At 41.3% G+C, this 17,569-nt stretch overlaps 1 protein-coding gene across 2 annotated transcripts in view; it reads right to left on the reverse strand.

The window, feature by feature from the left end:
• Stn1 (STN1 subunit of CST complex) overlaps positions 1 to 13,389 on the reverse strand; it is a 36,644-nt gene extending 23,255 nt beyond the window's left edge. For both annotated transcript variants that reach the window (XM_026401178.2, XM_077798577.1), the window contains exons 1-3: positions 12,978 to 13,389; positions 12,473 to 12,665; positions 4,876 to 4,971 (exon numbers count right to left, since the gene is read on the reverse strand). In XM_026401178.2, the coding sequence (XP_026256963.2) occupies positions 4,876 to 4,971; positions 12,473 to 12,626 (250 nt within the window). In that variant the 5' untranslated portion in view covers positions 12,627 to 12,665; positions 12,978 to 13,389. The remainder of the gene's footprint in view (positions 1 to 4,875; positions 4,972 to 12,472; positions 12,666 to 12,977) is intronic.
• Between the last annotated feature and the right edge of the window lie 4,180 nt (positions 13,390 to 17,569).

Here is a 17,569-nt window from a genome sequence, read left to right on the forward strand (position 1 = left end):
GATTTGGCAATTACTTCCAAAAAAGTAAACTGAAGAGGAAAAAAAGAACAAAGACACGGATGTATACATCTTGTATAAGTCTATTGCTCACTGCAGTATGGTTTGTAATACTGAAAACTGGAAATAACTAAATGTTTACAAATAGGCAATTGGTTAAATAAACTAGAATAACATAGTATATGAAAATAAAAAGTTATGGGCTGGGGGTGGAGCTAAGTGGTAGCATGCCTGCCTAGCATGTGTGAAGTCCTGGGTTTGATTCTCGGCACCACATATGACTAAATAAAATAAAGGTCCATTGACAACTAAAAAAATATTTTTAAAAAAAGAGAGAGAATAAAGGTTATGAGAAATCTATGTTCACTGCTATTAAAAAATATACATGCGTCCCTGTCAAACAGAAATCTTATGTCCTATAAATCTTATGAATAATCTAACTTATGTAAAGCATTAAACAGTGTATTTTAACAGAAATTATTTTCATGATATTAAATGCTAAGAGCAGCATCTTTTGGATATGGAGAAGGAATCCCATATTCAATATACACATTAATTACAATTCTAATTTCAAAAACTTTAAGAAGATAAAAACATGCATGTAACAGTGCTAAGGAAATAAGGCATTTCTAGATTCTTCAACATTAGCAACATTCTAGGAATATCAGGGAAGATGTTCACTAAAACACTAACATTGTTTTGTTTAATTTATGTATTTTACATGAATTTTATGTACTTCATTAAAATCTTCTCATTTTAAATTTTCTTTTTTAATGAGTAAATATCAAAAAGAAGCAAAAAACAAAAAAATCAAGAGAGACATTGAGTTGGAAAAAAAAAAAAATATGACCCCTATAGGATCACCACTTCTCCAGCCAACTGAAAAATCTTGATTTATAATGAAAAGTCAAAGAATTAGCAGATGAGTATTATTCTAGTACATACGACATCATTCTGGTCTTGTCTTGAGCTTGAGTGGCTGCCAGGTGCTCTGTACACCACAAGCACTGCTAACAAACCCTCCCTTCCCTGGCATGTGACCTCTTCTAGCAGACTCCATGCCAGTCCCCAAGGCCTGCTGCTGAATGCCCTGGAAGAGGAGCATGCTGGCAGTGTGGCACAGTGTCCTCCCCAGGAATGAGTCAGTGTGGGCAGAAATACCCCCAGCACAGGCCTGCGGTGAGTCAGGGAGAGCAAGCAGCAGGATAGCAGGGAGTGGCGGCCTGGCAGGTGGCCCGAGAGCCAAACTGGGCCTGAGGACAGAAGGGAGAGAAGCATTGCTCCACTTGAACAAGCCACACAAGAATTAGAGTTGCCAAACAAAACACAACCCATAAAAAAAGAATCAAAGTTGCAAAAGCATTCTGCTCTCAAGTGCTTCCACATCCAGACGCTTGCCACATTCTCACAGCCCACAGATGTGTTGTGCTCTCATGACACCCACTCAGAGGGAAAGGCTTCTTGGGAAGAGTCAAACATCATTTAAATTTTTTTTTTTTTAATAATGGGAAAAGGAATGAAGTGAAGACCCTTTAGGTCAAGGGCCCAATTCTCAGACCAAGACTAAAGTTCTCAACAATCTCATTTATTTGATCTAAAAATATAGAAAACTAAAAATCAAATCCAGCTGATTTGGAGGAGGAAGGGGATGAGAGAAAGAAGCAATCTAACTTATAAGCAAATTGCAGAGCACACTGGGGTCAGTGCACAGCAGATTGGACCCCAAACCTCCATCAGCAGAGCCTTGAACAAGTTACTGAGCCTTAGTTTTCTCACTACAAAATGGAAATAAAAGCTGTCCTTTCTATTTCAAAAGATGAGGGAGAGAGTAACATGAAATGATGAATGAAGGTGCTTTGTAAACTTAAAGACACTATTATTTCCTCATTGGTATCAAGAGAGGAAGCACTTTATTGTATCATAGTCCACAGCTGAGTGGACTGAGGAACTTAGTAAATGTTTGTTGTCTTGGAGAAAACCAGAACCAGGGTCTTTGATAAAATGAAACAGAGAACAGGTTCCGTATGGTTGTGCCTGACAGAATGATCTATTGCTGATTTAAAAATTTATATATGCTGGGGAAAAAAGTGAAAGACAAGCAAAATCTCCTCTCTCATGTGCTATTTTAATATGCATGAGACTATTGTCTTCAGGAAAAAGAGTAAATGTTGAGGAAATGCAATGACATTGTATCTACAAATGATCAATCATGTATAGACTGCCAATAAATGTTCTTGGTCACAAAGTTTGATTACCTTCTATTATTCCTGAAGTACAGCAAGAATGCAAATCCAAGCTGGGGTTGTGGCTCAGCAGTAGAGCGCTTGCCTAGTATGTGCAAGGTGCTGGGTTTAATCCTCAGCACCATGTAAAAAATAAATAAGTAAAATGAAGGTATTGTGTCCAACTACAACTAAAATATATATATATTTAAAAAAAAAAGAAGAATGCAAATCCAAGATAATATCACAAAAAGTGACGGCGTCAATTACAACAAAGTTTTGGAATTCAAGTCAAGCTTCTCACCAAATATCTAACAAAACCTCTCGACTACAGAGACTCTTGGAGTTGTATAAGGCAATATATTATAATGCTCAAATAAAACTCAAAAAAATCAAGACCCACTACTCTAAAATAATATTCTAGCAATTCTCTGATCCATAATACAAAAACCCTTTATTTTTTTTTTCCTTTTTTCTTTTTTTTATTGGTTCACTATATAGTTGTACATAACGGTAGGATTCATTGTTACATATTTGTACACGCACACAAAATAACAGTATAATTTGGCTAATATCATTCCCCAGTATTTCCCCTTTCTCTCTCCTCCTTCCTCCCTCTGGTCCCTTTCCTCTGTTCTACTGATTTCCTGTGGCGAGCCAGCCATGGGCTGTGTGAGCTGGGAGCATTTTGAACGCACGAAGCAGACTGGACTTAGGATGCTGCTCTGTCTGGGCTGTGCATGCAGTTGTCCCTTTTGCTTGCTCTGCCTTTGGTCATCACACAGCACGTGAGATGGGTGTGACCTTCCAAGATGTCAGTCAATCTTCAGAGAGCACACATCCGTACGAAGCTAGACTCAACCCCCTGAAACCTGACCCCTTGCTTCATTTGAATGGCTTCTCCTCAATAAAATCCAGGTCCCTAATTGCATGGAAAGGGAAGGTGATCCTCAGGGTTACACAAAATTACATACAAGAGGAAGTGAGGGGTAAGGAAAGAACAATACAAGAGGAAGAAACATTTTACAGTAGAGGGGGTTGAGAGAGAAGAGGGGAGGGGTGGGGAGGGGAGGGGGGATAGTAGAGGTTAGGATAGAGAGCAGAACTCATCAGACACTAGAATGGCAATATGTAAATCAATGGAAATGTAATTGATGTAACTGATGTGATTCAGCAATCTGTATACGGGGTAAAATGGGAGTTCATAACCCTTTTGAATCAAACTGTGAAATATGATATTTAAAGTTAGATGTAATGTTTTGAACGACCAACAATAGAAAAAAAAATTAAAAATAAATAAATAAATAAATAAATAAATAAATAAAAAATAAAATAAAATCCAGGTTCCAGGCGTGCTTTTTGTCTTTCTTGCCTGCCTTGTCCCCCTTGGTGGAGCTGCAGCTGAGGAACATTTACTGAACCCAAAGAAAAGGTAGTTTCTGTGTCTGTGTCTTTATTTAGTCCCCAAATTCACTTGGAGTGACTCTGACCAATTTAGTCGTGTGTTGACAATCTCCCTTCGATTTTCATGAGCACCCCCCAACCCCTTTCTTTTCCTTTTCCTCTCTAACTTCCACACATGAGAGAAAATATTTGACCCTTGACTTTCTGAGTTTGGCTTATTTCACTTAACACAATGTTCACCAATTCAATCCATTTGCCTGAAAATATCATAATTTCATTCTCTTTTATGGCTGAATAAGACTGCATTTTGAATATATACCACATTTTCTTCTTTCATTCATCCACTGACAGACACGTAGGTTAGTTCCATAGTCTGACTATTGTGAATTGTGCACCATAAACATGGGTGTGCATGATCACTACAGTGATGAAATCTTTAAATCTTTAGAATAAACACCAAGGAATGCTATTGCTGGGTCATGTGGTGGTTTCATTCCTAGTCTTTGAGGAACCTCCATACTGATTTCCACAGTGGTTGTTTCATCATGTGAGTGAAAGGAACTTTTCTGATAGTGGATGTTTATCCCTTTGAGTACTGTTCTGGATATAAATCTTTTGAAGTTATTTTTACACCTCTCTGTCTTCTTAAAAGGTCTACTTTTTAATCTGTTTTTTTCTTTTTAAGGTATCACTATAAACATATATTGGCCAGGCATGATACAGCACATGCCTATAATCCCAGCAACTGGGAGGCTGAGGCATGAAGATCACAAGTTCAAAGCCAGCCTAAACAACTTAGTGAGACCCTGTCTCAAAATAATTTACAAAAAAAGGGGGGCAGGGTGGGGATGTGGTTCAGAGGTTAAGTGTCCCTGAGTTCAATTTCTGGTACTTAAAAAAAAATAGAGAGAGATCTACATCTTTATCTGTATCCATACAACTGTCCTTTGTTATTTTTAGCTATGCCTGTAGGTATCAGTGTCCTCCCTGTCAATCAGTAATCCTAGACTGCTCTATTATTTTTCCTACCTTCTGGCTCCCCAGCAGTGGTCCCTTTATAGTATTCCTCAGTATCATTCCTAACTCATTCTTCACTCAGTCTGCATGTGGGGCTTCAAGAGCTCCCAGCAGAGGAATGGGCTTTGTGAACTAGCTCCCAGATGCTCTGAAAGGCTGCGCCTGCTTAAAATTCAATTTTTAGCTAAGTGAGGACCTTCTACATAAACTTGATTTCAGACATCATTGTTCTTACCTGCATAACTGTAGAAAGCATCTTTTTCTCTCATTCCAACGACGGTCCCCAGAATATCTACCTGTTTTATTGGATGACCATTGTACAAAAATATACCTAAAATTAAAAAAGAGGCAAAGTTCATATAATATATGATTACATTTTCTGCTTCATTAAATGTCTGTTGAGGGAGGGTGTGGGGATGTCAAAACACTGTGGTATGCTATTTGCTGAAATTCCAATCTTAAGAAACAGTTGCCACGCATGCCTGTATTCCTAATGGCTCAGGAGGCTGAGGCAGGAGGATCACGAGTTCAAAACCAGCCCCAGCAAAAGTGAGGTGCTAAGCGACTCAGTGAGACCCTGTCTCTAAATAAAATACAAAATAGGGCTTATGAAGTGGCTCAGTGGTCAAGTGCCCCTGAGTTCAATCCCTGGTAGCCACTCCCCTCCCCTATAAAAAGAAAAAGATAAAGAAACAGTCCTTGCCAAATGGCAAGTTACAAGAAAATTAAAGGTCTTTTCCTCAAGGGTCAGAGGCAGAAAGCTTGGCTTTAAAGAAGTCTGGAGTAGTGCAGAAAAAAACTGATGTTGCCCAACTAGATTTGGTGAATTTGCTTCCCGTTGTGACTATGAAATGTACATGTATAAAGACACGAAGTGGTGTGAATATACTATGTATACAACCAGAGATATGAAAAATTGTGCTCTATATATGTAATAAGAATTGTAATGCAATCTGCTGTTATGTATAAATTTAAAAAGAAAGAAAGAAAGAAATGTACCTTCGTGAAGAAGGCTCACAAGGGCCTACCAACAGCCGGCATCTGATGGGACCCACAGGACTGCATTTTGAGAAAGAGAAAGGAAACCATGAGAAAGGCTTCTGGGCTTTTTTAAACCAATGCTTTTCTAAGAAACCAGTCATCATTTCTGTGAACTGGCCAGAACCCCCCCCTTTTTTTTTCCTTTTGTAGAAAAAAAGGAGATGACACATAGGTTACAAAACACTACTCTTCAGGGCCAGCAGATTGTAATTCAAAAACCTCTCTTTTCAAAACTCTGTTTTCAAAACCCAAACTACAGATGCTGTCAGTCAAAGTTCTGCCAAGGGAGAAACCTGACTGGGGAACCCACCCAACTAAACCCACAGCCTTTTTCAGACCTGGTGACAGAGGCAGACAGAGGGACTCTACCTGAGTCCCTGACTCTGATCTGAAGTCCCAAAGCTCCTGACTTCTGCAGCACCTCTTTCTGGGGCCCTCATATTCTTACCTGAGCTTTCCACTGTAGCCTAAACACTGTGTTCCTGCCACCTGCACAAAGGGTCCTGACTGACCTCCTCCCTGGCCTCTCTTACTGGTAGCTAATAGTTTATTTTCAGAAACAGGTTATAAACTTTTAAATGGCCATTTCTTTCTTTCTTTTTTCTTTTTGGCACTGGGGATTGAATCCAGGAGCACTTTACACTCAGCTATATGCTAGCCTTTTTGTTGATTTTGAGATGGGGTCTTGCTAAGTTGCTTAGAGCCTTGCTAAACTGCCCAGGCTGGCCCTCAACTTGTGATCCTCTTGCCTCCACCTCCTGAATCACTGGAATTATAGGTAAGTGTCACTGCACCCAGTTTTGGCCATTTCCTTTTTTAATAAATGCATAAAATGTAAACAAAGAAGCCATGGTCACTTCAGGCATCTGGCCACCTCCTCCCCTTCCCACCAAGTTTGTTCAGAGCCTATGGATTTCAAGCCACAGTGGGACCTGTGGCCTGAATCCAAACTGTCCCCTGTGGGTGGTTCTCTTGTTCCCCTTTAGGATGATTAGAGATGAGTCACTCATGGCAGAGTCCCAGGTATAGACAGGAGCCCCTGAGCCTTAGCCTGCCAGAGGCACTAAGAGAATGAGATATTTGTCTAAAGAAAGAAAACAGAATAAATTTAGCCCAAAGCAGACTCCTCTCCGTCTGCAAAGGGCAACTTCTAAAAATGACTTGGTGGATGGGAGATCATCCCCAGGGCAGCTTTGGAGGCCATGAGCTGAAAATGGCAGTCACACAAGGGAAGGAGCCTGAGTCTCCCCAAAAGGAGAGTCACCCCTATCCAGGAATATTTGGATTGAATGGGAACAAGGTGGATCCACAGAAAAACCATGAAATTTTAAGACCTTTAAGATGGGGGAAAGATCTAGACAAAAGGTGCTTTGCCTAGGTTGAAGTCTATGGAAAAGGAGGTGAGGTGACTGGACTAGTGACACAAGCCAAAGATGTCCCCAAGTTGCCTCTCCTCTGATGTTACAAACTCTGTATCTGGTAACACTTGATAAAAATCTGAACAGTTCTTTTCTTAAGGACACGGTAGACTTCTTTGAAAAAAGACAGATGTGGGCCCCATCTACTTTTACCTCGTGAATTGACAATGGCTTGCCTTTGAAAAGATATATAGTCACTTGAGGATGCAACAAAAAATGTTGCGTCTCCAAGGATTGATGCAAGAAAAAAAAAAAACTTATGAGAATCAGAACAAAAGACAACAGCTGTGTAAGAAAATAACACATGGTTTGCATTTAAAACTCTGAGAAAATTCACTGAGGAGGAAATACACTGCTTACAAAGACAGAAGAAATGTCTCAAAGTACACGGAAACATGAACCACACAAATAGAGATGCGTGGCCTCTATAAGAAGAGGGCCAAGGACACAGAAAAAGAATTAGAGAACCACTTCCTTCCATCAGAGTGAGAGCTCTCCTATGAGAAGAGAGCTCAAGGGAGCTGGATGACAGCCCTGTCAAGTGAGAGAAAGCCCAACAGGCTAGGAAAATGATCACAACAGACAAATGCTAGCTGACACCAAGTTCATGCTCCAGCCTTTTCCAAGGGGTCCCCTTGCTCCTACTGATCCACATACAGCCCACAGACACCTACAAAAACCAGGGGATCCCTGGAGCCTCACACCATTGAGAGGAGAAAGGTCAAGCTGTGACAACTGAGGGACCCGGGGTTACCAATAGATTTGACTCAGATTTCAAACAGCAGACCCTGAACATCCATGACCACAGCAACTTATTTGCCTATTTTTTTCTCTTAAAAGATACTTTTGATGGATCTATTTTCAGCTTAACTGTTATTTTACTGATGTATAAATTGCTCTTATTGAAATATGACAAGCAATAAAATTACTAATAAAATACTTTTAAAATATAGATTCATTTAATATAATCCTTATAAATACAGTCATACCTGGCTATCTATGAGGGATTGGTTTTGGTTTTCCCTTGCTTTAGATGGCCAAAGGGAATTCTCTGACCTACTTTGTCCAGTTGTAGGTCTTAAGACCCTCCTCATTTCAAAGGGGTCCTGCCACATACCTTGGAAGCAAGATACTGGATAGAAAGGCCAAGAAGAATCTAAACAGAAGGGCCTTGCTGGGTCTCCCCACCTAGTCTCTTAGCATTACATCCTATCCTTATTGTCCAATCCTATTTCTCCAGTTATCCATGCTCCCATTATGCCTATGCAAATAAGTCTCCAATAAGATGCCATAATATAAGGTTTTCAGGGCTTTCAGGTAGTTGAACATGGAGATTCCTAGAGGGCAGCACATCTGGAGAGGGCGTGGAAGCTCAGCAGAACTTCTTTCATAACTTAACTATGCATTTCTTCATCTCCATCCTTTAGAATGTCCTTTATAGTCACCCAGTAAATATAAGTGTTCCCTGAGTCCTAAGAGCTGTTCAAGCAAATTAATTGAACCTGAAGAAGGGGTTGTGGAAACACTAATTTATAGCCACTTTGTCAGAAGAACAGATAAAAACATCCCAGGACTTGCAACTGGCATCAGAAGTTGTGCAGGGGAAGTCTTGGGGAAAGAACCCTCAACCTGTGGGATCTGACACTATCTCCAGGTAGATAACATCAAAAACTTAAGAGAATCACAAGTTAAAAGCCAGCCTCAGCAAAAGCAAGGTGCTAAGCAACTCAGTGAGATCCTGTTCTAAATAAAATACAAAAAAATAGGACTGAGGATGTGGCTCAGTGGCCGAATGCCGTTGAGTTCAATCCATGGTACCAAAAAAAAAAAAAAAATTGGACTATAGGATGCCCAGCTGGTTCCATGGCAGAACCTGCTACTTGCTTTCTTTTTTTTTTTTAAAGAGAGAGTGAGAGAGAGGAGAGAGAGAGAGAGAGAGAGAGAGAATTTTTAATATTTATTTTTTAGTTCTCAGCGGACACAACATCTTTGTTGGTATGTGGTGCTGAGGATCGAACTCAGCCGCACACATGCCAGGCGAGCGTGCTACCGCTTGAGCCACATCCCCAGCCCCTGCTGCTTGCTTTCTGATGAGGAGAAAAACCTCACATCTTTTGGGATCTGAGAAATCTTCTGTGTTGTGTATGACATAAGAGCAGAAGAAAAACAAAGCTGTTATTTGTCTAATCTTTGAAATTTGACATTATAGGAACATTTGAAACAAAGACCTTTTTTTCATGTTATGAGCTGTTATTTTTAATTGTTTTTTTTTTTTTAATGCAGAAACTCCCCCAAACCTAAGCATTACCACCACCATAGAAACTTTACAATGTTTTTATAAGTTCAACCCTAAATTCACAGATTAAGGGAGATGACATTTTGCAATGCAATTCTAATACTAAGTCTCCAGCCAGGTTAAATTTCACAGGTTTAGGATACAAACCCTTACAGGACTGCTCTCTCTCACTTCAGGCACTAGCCCCAAGTTTTGAGGGAATCCTCTGACCATCTGCATTCTGACCAACTGGCTATAAATCTAGGGATTCCCATGAATCCCTCAGATTTGGTAATTCGCTGGAACTTAGAAAGATGTTATAATTAGGAGTACAGTTTTATAATAAAGAATACAATTCAGCACCAGTTAAATGAAGAGATAGAAAAGGGTAAGGTTTGGGAAGGTCCAAATGTGAAACTTCTTTATCTCCAGTACACATCATCCTCTGACATATCAATATAAGATCACTAGCCAGGAAAGCTCATCTAAGCCTCAGCATACCAGATTGTTCAGGAAAGCAAAACTACGGGGGAGGCTGGCTACCTTCCAAGGAAAACTCCAGAATTTTTATTGGGCTTTCATAATGTAGGCATGATTGATTCATTAGACATATGACTGAACTTGACCTCTGAGGGGTCAGGCTGATGGCCGTGGCTCCAAACCCCAACCCTCTAATAGTAAGGATGCTCTTTGGATACAGACAACCCCATCCTGAAACTATAAGCACAGCAGGTGTGGTCCAAGGGGCTACCATCCACAACAAAGACATTTCATCACTCAGGGAATTCAAAGGATTTAAAGGTTACCTCCCAGGATCAAGGACAAAGGCCAGTCACATTCTTTATTACAGAACACATATGATTCATGTTGTATCATTTTCTTCGTTAACCTTTGTTATTTTAAGATATTCTCTGCTGTTTAAACATTTCTAAATTTTATAAAGTCTCTAGTTCTCCTTCTCTCACTTTTTTCTGTACCAGCACCACAAAAACAAAAACAAAATGCATCTGAAACACTCTTACCAGTAATGGAGCAAAAATCAGTACTAGTGAAACTTCTACCATATCCCTGATACTTGCTTGCTCACCCACAGATCTTTAAACAAGGCTTGCATTTGGTGTGAATGAATTTCTTCCTTTAGAGATGAGCTATAAAGAATACCAGATTGTTCTGGAAAGCGGAAAACTATGGGGGAGGCTGGCTACCTTCCAAGGAAAAAACCAGACCATGTCCAACAATAATTAGGAAATAAAGGTGTGGTGAAAAAAAATTTGTACAAAAGGCTTCAGTGTTAAAACCATTCAGATATATTTGTACATATAAGTGGAATCACATAAAAGTTCACCACTTAAACCTGTGGATACTCAAGATCATTGACCATTCTGGCACATGGCTTGATATTTAAAAAGCTACTGATTGGAAAGCTTCACTCAAAATAGCAAAAAGAGTACAACCGAGGGCTAGGGATATAGCTCAGTTGGCAGAGTGCCTGCCTGGCATGCACAAGGCCCTGGGTTCAATTCCCAGCACCAAAAAAAAAAAAAAAGTGTATAACCAAACTTCTCATACTGTTTTCAAAGCTTGGTCCTTGTCCTTGATGCCAAACCAATTACAAGGACACAGTTTGTTTTTTAATTTTTGTTTTTTTTTTTTTTTTGGTTGTAGTTGGACACAATACCTTTATTTTATTTATTTTTATATGGTGCTGAGGATTGAAGCCAGCACCTTTGGCGTGCTAGGAGAGCACTCTACCACTGAGACACAACCCCAGCCCCAAGGACAGTTTTGAGAAAAAGGAAAGAGAAGGTGTATTGCTTTGCTAATAAAGAAGAAACACAGACAACTCCTGTCCCAAAGGCTGTGTGATTCTGCTTAACAGCAGGAATAGGGGGCTTTTAAAGAAGGGATTCAAAGGTTACATTCCATGTGTTCTCTGTAGAAGTTGTAATTCATTTGTTAATTTGGGGATTAACAAATTCAGAGATCTTCTGGTACCATCCCCAAAGTCTGAATTACTTCACTTCCTTGGGATGGTGGTTGTGTACTCAAGGACAGATAAATCTGCCTAAAATGGGGAAGTTTCCTGAGATTAGGGAGCGAGAGAGATTAGAGAGCAGCAGGGAGAGAGAAAGGGAAACAAACATGTTTATTTTAAAAATAATTCCCAGTGGCAGAGCAGCAAGGGCTTTATTCAAAGCATAAAGTAGACCACTGTTACAGTATAGCACAGTAAACATGTGAAGACACACCCACAGCTATTCCAGTTATTCAAATTTACTTTTAAGGTATGATAAGCCTTTGTAGTAGCCATTACTCTACCAAATTTTATTTTGAGGTACTGAAGCTTGAACCCAGGGGCACTCCACTACATCCTTAGCCCTTTTAATTTTGTGACAGGATCTCACTAAATTGCCCAGGCTGCCCTTGAATTTGCAATCCTCTGCCTCACCCTCCCAAATTGCTGGGATTACAAGAGTGCACCACAGCCCCTGGCCTAATGAACAACTTTTATTTATCTTTATATGTGTAATTTGTTGTTTCAATTGCCTTTTCTTGAGGGCTCCCTCACTATGCCAGGCACTGCTTAAAGCATTGTGATTACATAGGTGAACAAGACAGATGATGTCCTTACCCTATGGAGTTCATAGTTCTTTGATTCTGATTAATTCAAAACAAACTCCCACAAAATCAATCATGGTTAATAACCATTTTTACAATGAAGAAATCTAAGATTTACAGAAGGTGGGTCACTCACAAAGGCAGGTGACACAAGAGGCCTAGGAACAACTGGTTTGATGATTTTTGACACCAAGGGCAGATCCAAAGAAAGACAACTGAACATTTTTAAATATGGAAGACCTTGAACACAGGCAAAAAGCTTCCTTAGTACAAAGGTAACTTCCCCAGGGCATCTTTTTTTTTTTTTTTTTTTTTTTTTTTAATTTGAGACTGCTTTAACTCATTCCAAGGTCCAAACTAGGTCATGTTCTAAGCAGAGAGGATTCTCTTTAAAGCATCTAAGCCTCTGCTTTCTGCAACTTTTGGGAAAGAGGGTGCAGATGCAACACAGGGATCCATCTGGCTGACCAGTCACATACCTGGCACTTGGCGGGATTCCTTCATGCCCAGGATATCCCTGATGTAGAGTTTTGCAAAGGCTAGAAATACAGGATCCAAACCCCACAAGAGGGATGGGGTCTCCTCTTCACATCTGCTGGATTCAGACTGCATCAAGAGGCCGGGCTGTGGCATTCAGCTAAACCTTAAAGACTGTCTCACTGAGTCAAGGATCTATGAGACACAAAAATCAGGATGCAGGGCATTCAATATAGGCGAAATTGGCAGTGTCTGGAAACTGTTCCCAGCAGGCATCCAGAACTCTGGGAGGTGTAAACCCAGGGGAGCCAGGTTCTGTCAAACTCTAAGCCATGGGGTGCGGAAAGAAACATTACTGTATGAGGACCTTTTCCCCAAAGTACAAGCTTGGAAATGGCTTAAAAACTAATTTTCACTTTGGGGAGAATCCCCACATACACTGGTATGCCCTGAAAACGTTTTAATGGTGGGTACCAGGAAACAACACAAGCCCTTGGGACCACGCACGTGTAGGGACACAGTAGATGCATGTATCCGTCGCTTTGCTTCTGCACCTTTCGCTTTTCCGGATGAACCAAGGGGGAAAAAAAAAAGGGGGGGACCAGTCGTGGTGGCGCAAGTTGTAATCACAGCGGCTCGGGAAGCTGAGACGGTAGGATCACGGGTTCAAAGCCAGCCTCAGCAATGGCGAGGTGCTAAGCAACTCAGTAAGACCCTTCTCTAAATAAAATACAAAATAGGGCTGGGATGTGCCTCAGTACCCAAGTGCCCCTGAGTTCAATCCCATTTAGAAAAAAAAAAAAAAAAAAGGAAGCAAAAAATGGACCCGTTCGCAGCCGCAAGGGCTTGGCCTTGGGCAGATGCCAGCAGCGCAGAGGCCGGTCCTTCCGGTGGTCGGAACCGCAAGAAGCCACAGCCCTCGCGCGCTGCTGGAGCAGTTGGCCGAGGTCACCCCTGGAGTTCCGGCGGAGCCCGACACCGCCTCCAGCAAGAGCCAACCCTAGTCAGCCAGCCTGCGTATTTCCTTCCCGCAGCCCGCGCCCCGCCGCGGCCCCGCCCCCGAGCCGCCGCGGCCCCGCCCCCGTGCTGCCCACGCTCTGCTTCAGGTAGTGGAGGGGCTGTGACGTCAGCTGCCCGGGCTGATCTCTAGCACCTCCCACGACCCGGCTCCCGCCGCGGCGCCGGGAGCAAATGGCGGAGGCTTTGGAGTGGTTCCCGAATTTCCTGTAGTCCAAACCTGCCTTCCCAAATCACTCTTTCACCCTGTTTCCCGCGGCTGACGGGACCCGGAACCAGCATCTCTTAGAGATTTTTTTAAGGATCAGACTTTTGTTGTAAAGGAACAACAAAATAAAGCAGCTCCCAAGTCAGGATTGCGAGTGGCTTCTTTGTTTGCTTGCGGTACTAGGGTTTGATCCCAGGGCCTCGTGCATACTAGGCAAGTTCCCTATTGTGAGCTATGTCCCCAACAACATTATGGTGTATTTTAAATGATCTCTCTTGGAGATACTATTGGAATCTAAATTTGAGCCTTTGAGTGAATACCAGACCTTGTCTCTGCTGTGGACAGCCCTGGAAGGTCATGACCCTACCCTACATTTTGTCTCATTTCCTCTTACCTGATCTACAGTCCGGAATGTTGTACACTTAAGAACTTTGAAAAGCTGGCACTTTGATGCTACCCTGTTGGTGCCTTGTCCTCTCACTAATTTAAAGCGAGAAAAGATAGTCACGTTCCACTTTCATAAATAATGAAGCTACATCATAATATGACTGGAGATGGCAGGAGTTCTTCCTAATTTACAGGGCCTCTAATATGACATGAACAGGACAGGTCAGCCCAGCAGACCAGTCCCCCGGGGGGCAGGTGGTGACCCAAAGAGATAATTACTAAACTATTTATCAGAAAAGGAACTTTAAGCAACTGGAATGGAAAATGTGTCATTAGAACCATGGCATTCAATTACCTCTCTGGCACAGATGAAGCTGAAAACAGGCTTTGGTAAAATACAGCATCACCCAGGTTCTACTGCAATGAACAGTTGGGCCTGTAGAATTTAAGATCTAATTAAGAGAAAACACCCTCTCTCATAGAAGGGAAACTGTCCCCAAGGAAACACCCAGTCGGACAGGAGCTTCCAGCTCACCTGTCAGGCAGGGAGAGACAGGTTGGGTGACATTTTCCTAAATGCACACATCTGCTCCAGGGTGGGACCCAAAAAAGGAAATTACTCCTAGGTGGACTCAGAGCCTGAGATGATTTTAGAAATGACTCTCATGGCTCTGAGGGGTAGAGTGCTAGAGATAAGAGTCCTTGGGAACTCCAAGCTTACTGCCAGCCTTGGGCAGGGCCCTACCCAGGTTGAATAAACAGAACAGATTACCCCATGTCATCTTTTATAATGAAGGGAGGACTCCTTTGAGTCCAGGGGACTTCTTTTGATCTGAGCCACAAACCTAAAGGAGTAGGTTATAACTGAAACTTACAGTGAGGTGTGGAAGAGAATTTCCAGATAGCAGAAACATCTAGAAGAATCTGGGAGAATCCTTGTAGCTTTAGTCACCAACTCTGTAGATTCCAACTTCCCCAAACCACTGCCTGGACCTTGTGTGAAGGGGCTCCTGAGATCTTTATCAACACTGCAGGGCTCCTGCTTCATACTCCATAACACTGCAAAGCAGACATTTCCAAACCCAACAGCTAGCACTTAATGCTAGGAACCCTTTCTTATGGGTTCACAGTGTGGTGTAAAATAACTTGTTTTATAGGTTATTTATTTATTTATTTATTTATTAACAGAATAGACGATTCTTTCTAGAAAGTTAAGATTTTAGTAAATTCTTCTGGGAGTTGAACTGCATATCTCAACCTCAAAGACTAAATTGTGTTGTAAATACTTTTGACATCTTTGTAGGTAGATGGGGTTAGTCCATTTGCAAATTGAATTAGATTTTTTTATCCCAAGTTTACAACTGACAAATATTCTCTTCTTAACCAAACTCTAATCAGGATCCTTTGAGCCCTCTTTTGGACTAGGCCTCAACCTTGGCCTGCAAAGATCTGAATAAACACTAACAACTCAAGGACACATTCTAGTCCCTCTTAAAATGCCTGCCTGAGAAAACTGAAGGCTGGCAAAAGAATTACAGCTTGTTCCAGCCCTAACTTGAAAATAAGTTCCTGGTACCTGGGGGAGGGTAGGAGCCCAACTTCTATGAGTACCAGTTAACAAACCTAGATGGGCTTCACATGACCACCCCTTCTTCCTACTTTTGGTAATTTTTCAATTCACCAACTCTTGTCAAGCCCTTACTGTTCATCTCCCCTTACTCCCTCATTTTCTCTTTAATAAAAGACCTAGTTCTCTAGAAGTCTGAATGAACTCAGCTCTTTACCCTCCTGTCTGTAGTTACTAAATAAAATCTGTTTTTATTGCTTTAACTAATGTCTGGCTGTGTCTGTCTTGACGTAATAAAGACAACTTGACATTCTTATTATATTATCTCCCTGGAGGGACCTTCAATAGCAGCAAATCTTGAACTCTATGCACTTTGACACTGGACTATGGGACTATGGGGGAATCACTAATTATATCATTGGTACAAAAAGAGTGGTGTGTATGATATGTTAAATAACAAAGCAAGAGACTAACTTGTGACTTAATACTGAGTGTGTTTGCCTGGCTTATAATTATTTTATGGGTTATGAGAGATAAATGGAGGGTTCTTATTAAATAAAATAATATAGTATTGTGTATGTTGGAATAAAGCATATGTTGGAATAAAAGTATGTTGAAATAAAGTGCTCAATATATTCCATCTATTATTTGTTTTCACCACACAGTTGCAATTTAAACTGTGTTTTGAAAAACTGGCAAAGCTTTTTTATTCGTGAACCATAGTCTTAAAACTCTGGTCAAGCACTGTTGACTAGAAGTGGGGACCAGGAAGGCAAAACCAGGTGCGGGGGGTTCCAGCCCTCCTGGAACTCCCATTTTGTTGGAAGGAAAAGGAAGGGCGGTGAACAAAAGTAAATAAAATAAATACAGATTGTTTTCAATGCTTTGAAGAAAGTTAGAAGTGCATTAGGCTTGCTCCTATTGGGATCTGGGGGCTACATCAGTTGAGATGAAGTAACGCGTAGGCTGAGACCTGCAGGATATGAAACAGCCTCCCTCAAAAAAGTGCTCATGAAGGAGCATTCCATTCAGCAGTTAAAGTCAGGCAAATGTCTGGAGGTAGAAAAGTACAGGAGAGAGTGTGGGGAAGCCTGGCTGTCAATGCAATTGAAGAGACAGGCAGAAGGCAAATGTGAGAGACCTGGTAGGCCACAACAGATGGGAATTTTATCCTCAGTCTCCCTGTCTGTATAAAGGGGATAATATTGTGGTGGGGCAGGAACAGTACAAAGGCACCAGGGTGAGCCAGGCCCATGTGTAGGCAAGCCAACATGGCAGCCTGATTGGAGACGGAGCTGCAGTGAAAGCCAGTGAAAGCTAGATTCTGAATGGCTGCAGTGAAAGCTAGATTCTGAATGGCTGCAGTGAAGGCTAGATTCTGAATGGCTTGAATGAGTTGCTATTTTTATTCCCTGCAAACAATTTAATGGTCTTGATTATTGATCAGAAGAATGATTTAATGAATTAAAAAATTGTAGGGATAACTGCCATCTCTGATAAATAGTGATGGGACAAAAATATGTAAGAAGTGTTCTTTATCCATTTTCTGAATCTATCCTTAAAATGTGTCTCAGGGATATTCTCCAGTTGAAGGCAAATAAACTAGGATAAGAAAATATTTGGGGGCCTATTCCAGTGGCCCTGATCTATATCCCTTGTCCCCCTGTCCCCTTAACAATCTTGCTAAAAATCCTGTGATGTTTCTCCCTCTTTCTCCCTTTTTCTGGCTCCCCCTTGGCACGTAAATAAGCTCTCCTGCTCTTCTAAAGTGTCTTCCAATTTAAAGCAAATAGCCTTTCTGAAGACCTCTGCCCTTTAATTACTGTCCTCTGGCTTAGTCTCCTGCTCTCTCCTTTCAAAGCTAAACCCCTTGGAAGAGTCTGGGCATTCCCTGCCCACATTTCCCTATGGTGGTTCTCT

Source organism: Urocitellus parryii, chromosome 5, assembly GCF_045843805.1.
Source record: "Urocitellus parryii isolate mUroPar1 chromosome 5, mUroPar1.hap1, whole genome shotgun sequence".
Taxonomy (NCBI): Eukaryota; Metazoa; Chordata; class Mammalia; order Rodentia; family Sciuridae; genus Urocitellus; species Urocitellus parryii.